At 37.6% G+C, this 10,032-nt stretch overlaps 1 protein-coding gene across 3 annotated transcripts in view; it reads left to right on the top strand.

Moving 5' to 3' along the window:
- LOC110323372 (cytochrome P450 2J6-like) overlaps positions 1-8,989 on the top strand; it is a 41,050-nt gene extending 32,061 nt beyond the window's left edge. For 2 of the 3 annotated variants that reach the window (XM_021200547.1, XM_021200548.1), the window contains 3 exons: positions 2,030-2,217; positions 4,793-4,931; positions 8,811-8,989. In XM_021200547.1, the coding sequence (XP_021056206.1) occupies positions 2,030-2,217; positions 4,793-4,931; positions 8,811-8,989 (506 nt within the window). The remainder of the gene's footprint in view (positions 1-2,029; positions 2,218-4,792; positions 4,932-8,810) is intronic. The other variant, XM_021200549.1, reaches the window with a different exon arrangement.
- Positions 8,990-10,032: the final 1,043 nt, after the last annotated feature.

Below are 10,032 nucleotides of genomic sequence, written 5' to 3'. Positions count from 1 at the left end.
CTTGCAAACTTTATATGCCCCATACAGGGGAACGCCAGGGCCAAGAAGTGGGAGTGGGTGGGCAGGGGAACAGGGCAGGGGAGTTTATAGGGGACATTAAGGATAGCATTTGAATCGTAAATGAAGAAAATATCTAATAAAATTAGTTTAAAAAAAAGAAGTTTTGATAAGCATTCTAACATAGATGAGCTTTCAGGTCAAGATGCGAATTTTAGTAACCAATTGCAAACTTGTACAAACTGACCTCTTGCACTAAATTTTTTATCTAAAATATTAAACTCCCTAGATATAAATAATTGAATGTAGAAGGTAACTTAAATGTATTTCATAGATATTAGGCTTCAGCTTTAATACAATTTCTTGGCAATTACATCCACAATAATATGAATTTGCCTAATAATTCTTGATTTTTGCACTTAAACATAGCAAGAATGATCTCCAGTTGGTTGAACACACAACTAATCATAATTCTTGAGAATGTAAGTCAAGAGTAGTACAAGTTTGGGCACCTTGGCTACAATTAAGACCCTACTCTAAATCAATGAGTGGTTATAATGGTAATTTTTGTTATACACATATCCCCACTTAAATATTTATAGACCATAGTGCATTGAGATCCATCCATTGTTATCACAGAAGGAAAATCTAAATAAGACATTGTAACAGGCATGTTATTCCAAATTCCTTTAAACTGTTACTAAGTTGAACAGGCAGTAAGGCTCAATATTCTTTATGGTAGCTTCCAGGAGGACTTCTTCTTTTTTCTACAGGAAAGGAACAGAAGAAGGAAAGAGGGAACTACCTTTTCATATCTTGTCACAGAATAAAACACAATGTCTATTTGCATTTTACTTGGAAGAACGTATTGAAACACTGATGTTGACACCAAAAGAAATCTAGGAAAGAAATTTTTAGCTGGACAACAGTATCATCCCCACTGATTCAAAGTAGGGTAAATATAGAGAGGACGCTTAGCAATTTCAATTATTGTTATACTTGTATCAGACAGTGTATTACTAGATAATTCTTAGAATAAGTCCTTTCTGTCCTTAGGACTCAGATGAGTAACCTGAGCTTAGGATAATGTAAGTAGCTTCAGAGGCAAACAAAACAAAACAAAAACAAAAACAAAAACAAAAAAAAAAAAAAACAAAAAAAACCAAAACCAAAACCAAAACCAAAAACAAAACTGGTAAAAGTTTGCAATATAACTTTTAGTCTGATATATCTCCTTAAGTAATCACAGTCTGCAGATGCTCAGGGGTTTTAAATTTTGTTTCCTCACTATAAACTCATATCCTTAAGTTCTGTTACCAGTGGGATAGTTAGCTTTGTGAACTGCATTAGTGACTTTAAAAGAGATATCAGACAGGTCAGTAAGATGGTTCCGCTTGTAAAATGGAAGGCTACCATCCTGAACTCTTGAGTCCAACCCCCTACAAACCAGATAGTACAGGAGGAGAACTGACTCCAGCAAGTTGTCCTATGAACATCACTTTCTCACTTTGGAACATGTGCAAGTGCACACAAATGGAAAAATAGAATATATTTTAAATATTTATGTTTTTTAAACCACGAACCAAGGAATCCCCCTCCTTCTTTGGATACTAGAACACAAGAAAACTTTTGCCATTTAGAGACAGGACATTTATCCTTATCAGATAAGAAATCTCCTAATACCTTGATTGTAGATATCACAAACTCTCAAACTGAATACTTATTTTTCTAAACACTTTGGTGAAGGGAACTTAGTTGCAGAAGTCTGAATGGGTACTGTTATGAGCTTGGCCATGCTAATCAGAGGTACTCGGTCCTGAATTGGTTGATATCTGTGGTTATGTTGTAAGCACAAGGAAAAATCACAGAGGTAACAGTTTTTTCAAAGCAGCTTATTAAGAGGATGAGGAACATAGTGTTTCTTTGTAAAAAGAACACTGGTGAAATGTAAAGAGACAACATCTTGGACACAACTTTCTGTCTTCACAAGAAAGCACTGTAATTTACAGCTGGGTCTCCTGTTTTCTTGCAGAAAGAGTACACTCTGAGATTGATGGAGTGATTGGACAATGGAGGCAGCCAAGCACTGGTGACCGAGACTCCATGCCCTACACCAATGCTGTCATCCATGAGGTGCAGAGGATAAGCAACATCGTCCCCTTGAATGTTCCCAGAGAAGTAACAGCTGATAGCGCTTTTGCTGGATTCTACCTGCCTAAGGTGACATTGCATTTGCAGCTTCCAACCTTCAGTCCATTGTCATTATTTGAGGAACCTAATCATAAAAGTAAAATTTACTTCTGCCCCAAGAAATCACTTAAAATTAAAGAGAGATTTTATTCATAACAGAACACAAGCATTCCTCCTATGTGTCTTAGTGATGTTTATGTATATCATGAGGAATACAGAAAGGACAATTCCTTTGTTGAATTTGCTTAGTAAAAAACAGCTTTATTTGCTAAAGAACATCCTCTTGTACTCCTATGCTAATGTTCACTCATAAGAGTCAATATTTTTTGCCATATCTGAGGTCACAGGTGGTTTTCCAGAGTTTTCTTACCATCCCACAGATAAGAACATTCTATCTCATAAAGAAATCTAATCCAAAGTGAGATAGTAATTTTAAGAAAGGGACAGAAAAAAAAAACAGATAGTTGCCAAGAAAACATGTATTGAGAATTCTTATTTACATCAAAATTTCAAAATCCCCTTTTCATTTTTTTTCAGTAAAAAATGTGACTAGGTGAAATAAGTTTGCATAATGTCTCTCTGCTACATTATACAATGTCCTAACCTTGGTATTTGGGAAGAAACTTGTTTGGGTTATTTGTCCTGCCCAGGATTTATTATATTAGTCATTGAAAGAGCTCCCTTATACTTTCATTCATGGATCTTTCTTGCAATCACTCTATTCCCAGACCCTAGTTTATGATCTACTCAGGATTTCTGCAGAGAGCTTTCCTGAGTACATTATACTCATTCTGTTTAAGGCACAATTACCATCCTTTCCATTCTTTCTCTATACTGTGTACCCAACAAAATCAGACGGTTCTCTGCAGTAGCAAAATAAAATGTCTGGGGTTTTAGTTCAGCATGGCAAAAAAAGGGGAAGCACAGCAGATCATACTCATGTTGGTGGCCAGGAAAAAGAAAGAAAGTCTGCAGGAGGTTTTTGTCCCATTCCATTTATTCTACCCAGTTCTTCAGCGTTGGAGAAGGTGCCACATATCAGGAAAGTCTACTGTCATTATATAATGAGCTTTGCAGATGGTCTCACTGCTGCCCTAACTGGTGTTCCATTATAATTTCCTGGACAATTATAAATTACTCAGAATATGTTGTCCTTAGGAAAGTTTTCTGAGTTCAGAGCAGAAGATTCCATTCTGGAAACACAGATACAACCATGACTATAATACTTAGAAACAGAAAGCCTCAACTTACAACTTTTACAATGGATTTTTAATTTCAAATATACTATCAGCTCTTGACATTGACCATCTAACTGGATTCTAGGCAAGTGAGTCAACGAGCCAAGGCTTTGATTTTGCATGGACCTAGTTTCAGAAATGGCTGCATCTCTACCCACTATATGACTGTAAGAAAACTGTTCATTTCTCATAGCATTGATCCCTATATCACTATCATGACATAGAATAATGCACAGTCTTCACAGGAAGAGGTCATTCATGCAGAGCATCCCACTCCATATAACAGTTATAATTTTTATTGTTTATACACCTAAGATTTTCTGTCTGTAAAACATCCTAAAAAAGTGACCATGTAAGTGGAAGATTGGAAATCATAAGAATGGTCAGAGGAAAGCACTCTGGAACTATCTACAACTAGGTGCTCTGGGATGAAGCCCAGAGCCTGGGAGGGAACAAGAAAGGTTCTAAAGTAAAAGACCCAGGTTCTGAGAATAAAAGTAGTAGGCTTTAGTTTGACAACATGCAGGAGGATTAGTTTTATATCAGAAAGAAAATCTTTAAAGGGGATTGGTATGATTACCAATCTAAGAAAATAAATGCCAGCATATGGTATCTTAAACAGTAGGGATAACTGGCTCTGGGGAATCAAAGAATGCTTCTTTATATTAATACTGATGTAATTATACTACATAGTGATTAATTAAAATGATGGGAAATGTGCATTTATAGTTATTAAGTTGTATTCATGGCATAAGCATTGTCAGGTGTGAGGTAGATGAGGATCTAAGTTATCAAGGAGGCAGGGGGATATTAGTACTGACATGACTCAACCAAGAGAGATTGAAAGAATGGTTTGGGACTTGGATGGAGTGAATGAGACAGTCTGGGGTAAAGGCACACTCTAGGGAATCCAGGCACCATGCCAGGGAGACTGGTGGACTGAGCTTGTTACTCTACATGCTTGATGTGCTCCTAACCCTGATGAGAGATTGGGTACAGCTACATACTGAAGGCTATGATGAGAGGGAGAAAGAGATGGTTGACACACCATTTTCTTTTGCAGCCCTTCCATAGTCCTCATTATAGGAAGTAGCTATTTTGAAGGTTATTCACCTCCAGTCACATTATATTCCCACTGATGGCCACATGACTTCTCCCTACCATATGTTGACCTATTCCCACAGACCAGCATTTTGTAATAAAATAAAGCCTAATGTCGCTGAAATGTGCTAAGCACACACTTGTTCACATCAATGATCTGAACAAGGACAGGTTTTTGTGGGAGCTTAGGGTATGAACGGGAATGGGATATTGGCAAACCCCATCCATTGTGTTTATATCTCTTGGATCTTGACTTTCTCCTTTAGGGCAAAATGATCCTCACCAATTTGACTGCTCTGCACAGGGACCCCAAAGAGTGGGCCACTCCAGACATCTTCAATCCAGAGCACTTTTTGGAGAATGGACAGTTTAAGAAGAGAGAATCCTTTCTGCCTTTCTCAATGGGTGAGTGGTAATGAGAAGGAAACTGGTCAGAATCCCACCTCATCCCTTCCTTTCTCTTCTGCCTAGAGACCTTTACTCTAATTTGGTCATCTATATGTAGTTCTACCCTGTGCAGGTCCACAGTGCTGTTTCATGACCAGTGCTATCCAGATCTAGCACTGCTTCATATGGCTCATATCTCTCAAGCCCTCCTTGGTTCCGTTGGAATTTTCAGTTCACTATGTTTTCATTTACACAACACTATAAATAGAAACCCAAAATTTCTGCCCCTTATCTAAAAGATATCTAAATATATGCCATGTTTTCAAAGTTTTTAAATGTTCAATTTATTTTAAGTGCTTATCTCTCAAAGGTACATTTCTCATATTTGTAATGACATGATAAGGGGACAGTTATAGTATCATTTTACACACTATAATGGGAATATCAAACCATACTGTAACTGTCATTTGAATAACTGAATTGTGTTCTGTCCTATACAAAATCTCTTGAACAAGTAAATCATTTTTCTTTTATGATTATAAGCATGCTTTTAAAGTTTAATTAGAAAACTTGTGTTCTGTAATTTCATAGTCAGGTAAAAGGATAGAGTGATGACCCACCATCGTATATTTCTAGCCACCCAGCTATGAAAAAAATACTTGTATTCTTCTATTGTTGAACCCGTAACAAGATATACTAGTATATTATAACTAGTTGCTTTTATGCATTGCATATATCTTTATCAATAATTTTGCAGGTCCTTAGTCTCATAAATAAGCACTGGATATATATTACATGTCAAACAAACACAAGAGAGTACTGGGATAAAAGATTTCTCCTGACATCCCCTTGGAACACGTGTCCCACAGCAGCCTTTCCAGCTGCAATCAGTGTACAGTGACAGAGAAGTACAAAGTGTTGGCCGAACACGCTGCAGCTGGAGCTGAGTGTCTACCTAATTTTCTCACACTAAACCTTTTGGTCCCTTACACAGGCTCCAGAATGTGACTAAATGCCACACAGAAGACACACTGGGGAATTCTGGGCATCCCCATGACTGCCTAAATGGAACTATTTCCCTTCTCTTTGCTTTCCCCTGTGTTTCCGAGGTACCTTTGTTGACCATTCTCAACTCACTTTCATAGGAAAGATGGCAGAATACAGGACATCCCTCCTCTGTTCCAATTCATAAAGTACATAAAAAGATTTGAATAACAGCTCAAAATCTCAGCTATTTCATTTATTTTTAATTATGCTCAGTTATTAAATCAGATCCTGAAAGTCTAGAATATGATTATTTTTGTATTCCACCTACATGATATATGTGTTTTTTCCCTAGGAATGCAGTGAACAGTAATTTCGAATATCCCCGTGGCTTCCACAGGAAGTTGATCCTCTAAGCCAAGTGAAGTCTGCATACACCCAGTATCTTCATATTGAAAAATATTTTTCTCATAGAGGCTTCATGGATTGTCACTTTAGTTGTCCTTCTAGCTGTACCAGGTGTAAAATCAAAATAGCACACAGAGACACACAGGTGTTTCCTGGGATTCTGTGAAAGGGAAAATGATCCAGTAGCCTTTAGCCCAGGCTTTGTTACTTGGATTTCCCTCACTGAAACCATGTCTGAGATGAACAACTTCTTAGGAGGAAGTTTAATTTGGTTCATGATTTCAGAGATTTCAGCCTGTGATGAATTGGCCAGTAGGTCTGTGACTAGAGTGACACAGAACATTTTCTTAGAAGTTTTTGGCTGAAAACTAAAGTTACCACATTGTTGCCTGAAAGACAGGAAGGGATGTTACTTGTTTTCTGCTGTCCCATTAGGGACCTGACTCCAATGACCTACAATTAAGCATACACCCAACAGTGTCATAGTCGAGATAGTAACTGAATTGGTTACTGTTCTATGGATGTGAGGGGATGCCATGACCAAGGAAATTCTTATAAAAGAAAGCATTTAATTGGTTCCAGATTGATAAGATTAGTCCATGATCATTATGGCAAGAGGTAGACAGGCATTGCACTGAAAGTTTTACATCCTGATCCACAGACAGAAAGAGAAAGAAACAGAGACAGAGACAGACAGACACACAGAGACAGAGAGTCAGACACAGAGAGACACACACAAAAGATGGCTCTGTGTGGCTTTTGAAAGCTTAAAGCCTACTTCTAGTAACACACCTCCTCCAACAAGGCTATACCTCCTAATTCTCAGAATACGTTCACTCCCTGGATACTGCTCATTCATACAGATGAGCCTATTAACGCCACTCTTTCTCAAACCACGGTCGTAAAGTCAAAATGACCCATTAACAGGCTAACATTTCAGTCACTTGCTCCATACTGAAACACAAGTTTCTACCTGCCCAGCCGTGGTCAGGAACAAAGAGACTATATCTCAGTGTTGCCAAATGAAGAAGGATTAGCTTCATGACAAGGACAGGTTCAGGCACGGTCACAGAGGGGGTTTTTGAAAGATCATGTCCTTAACCCTGGGTCCTAACTTTGTTTATCATGCTATGTGGACTCCTACAGGAGAATCTTTGGAATTTTCTAAGTTGCTAGTCATATTCATGGCAGGTAACAGGACCAGCATGAGAGCAGAGATAAATGAAACATGATAGTAAAAAACACAAATGTAATGTAAGATACTAGCATCATAATAGTACATGTAAAATATACCTCCTCAGGTCTGCTTTCATGTAATTTTCTCAACAACTTGTATTAAATGCATACATAATGCTAACATGCATCTATCAAAAAATTCTAAAACATTTAATGTCCTTGAAAACCAATGAATCTTCTTAAACATTAACCGCGCCGAGAAAGACACATGCTATCACTCCTGCTACTATATCTGAGGTCAGTGGAAAAGATATTCAAATATTACTAATAGTTTTACCTTAGTGCTGGTCTAAGTATCTTTATAAATTTTTTGAAGCTTTTAGCTTTTCAGATAAAATGTACTATTATGGAAGAAAGAAAGGATGTGATGACAAATTAGATGCCTCAGTTGTTAAAGGACTTGCCAAGGAAGCACAGAATATAATATAATCTCCAGAACACACATAAAAAATTTGGAGCAAGTTGGCATGCGCTTATAATCCTAGCACTTGAAAGGAGGTTTTCTTGAGATTCAGCAGCCAGGCTAAATTGGCAAGTTCTAAAGAGTCAGGCTCATATGTAAAATTGTGGGATATACAGCAATGAGGATCAACAGCTTTGTCTGTCTTCTAGAATCTACATGCATATTTATACCCAATGAACACACATATGCACGAACATATCCATAAGAACAGGAGCTTAAATATGGGTTAAGATCTAGATGGAGTGTGGCAATAATGTTGGCAAACTTGATGAGGAAGTTCACAGAGGAAAAGAACAGTAGAGTGCTAGAGTTGTCTTTCATCATAGACTTCCCATATGAAACTAGATATTTGAGAGAGGGTCTGATGAGAAGACATGTATAAAAATAGGTACAGATACAAACAAATGTGTTTATACAAACACTGCAATGAATACTCAGTGTGGAAGTGTGTATAGTGTGAGTAACCCAGAGCAATGGCTCTCATTCCTATGAGAATACGTTGTTCCCAGGTCTTACCAATTACACATCATTATTCAATGCAAAGAACAAGGATATCTGCGAAAAATGACAATTTCCAGGGCTGACAAAATAAAAACAGAAGTCTGTGATGTATTATTATGCCAAAGGTCAAGAAATGCCAATTTGAATCAGGCTGTAATTGCTGAGTCAAAAAGATATTAGACATAATCAACTGGACACAAAGTCGAGGGTTACTTTAGAATTTGCAGTATAAGGTGGGGAACCCAGTCCTAAGATGCACTAAATGGAGCTGAGACAGTGACTCATCTTTTGCTTTTATCCTTCAGGAAAGAGAGCTTGCCCTGGAAAACAACTGGCCAGATCTGAGCTGTTCATTTTCTTCACTGCTCTTATGCAAAAATTTACCTTTAAGGCCCCAGATAATGAAAAGCTGAGCTTGAAGGTTAGAATATTCCATACGGTTTCCCCAGTCAGCCACTGCATCTGTGCTGTCCCTCGACAATGATGCTGGAGAAAGAAAGAGAAAAGAGAGCAGGAAGATATGCTGTGAATCTTCTCGGCCTTGCTCACAAGAAAGGGAAAAAATGTCACAGACTGAAGGTAATTCAGGAACTGTTAAAGAAATTTGGCTAAGAAAAATGAGCCTACTTTTTTGAATGCTACCCCTTTAATTTGGTGTTTGACAAAACACTTATAAGCTTCATAGCATACCTTTTCATCTAAAATTTCAAGGAGAACTGTGGTTCCTCCTATAAAGAAAATGTATTGCATTTAAATTAAAATTAATTAAAAATCAAATTTTTTAATTAATTAAAAATTGAACACACTGAGTACATCAGGGATTACATCTCTAGTGGTGTGCTGTCAGTAGCCTCCTTTCATAATTTGTATTTATTTCTGGCCCATTGAAATGTTAGCCTAAAATGATGCAAAGAGAGAATAAGAATCGGAAATGAGCTTCTCATTGCATCCAAAGAAATACCCAAGAAACCTCTCTCATATGATCGAATTGACCCTACTTCCAATTGTTTCTTGAGACCAGCAGAACAGCGATGCTTTCCTACTCAGAGGCAGTGAAAGCAAGGGGCATAAAATTAGTTGCTTTTTTTATTTTAATTTTTCTGTGTTCTTTGTGAATTTCACATCATGTACCTCAATCCCTTTCATTTCCCCTTCATATTGTACCCAGTCTTCATCCTTGAAACTTCCCTCAGAGAATAAAACAGCTTGTGAAGCTGCAGTGTGTCACAGTGTGTTCAAAAACATATACTTTTGTCCATATATATTTGCTTACAAATGCTCGCTGCAATGAGTCATTTCTCTAGTAGAAAGCCTCTGACTTTTGTTGCACTATCAATACAGGAACCTCACTGAGACTCTTCTAGGATACCCTGGTGTTGGTCTGTGTCATGGAAATATTCTTGTTTGGAATGCCCCTTCATCCACTGCAGAAGTTCATGGATAGTGTAGAGATATTGGAGTGGGCCAATTCAAACACCTAGATATGAGATTGAGAGGTATCTGAGTTGGTCAGCGCAACAACTCTCC

This window comes from Mus pahari, chromosome 6 (assembly GCF_900095145.1).
Source record: "Mus pahari chromosome 6, PAHARI_EIJ_v1.1, whole genome shotgun sequence".
Classification (NCBI taxonomy): domain Eukaryota; kingdom Metazoa; phylum Chordata; class Mammalia; order Rodentia; family Muridae; genus Mus; species Mus pahari.
Note: the sequence above shows the minus strand (reverse complement) of the source record. Positions and strands in the feature narration are given on the sequence as shown.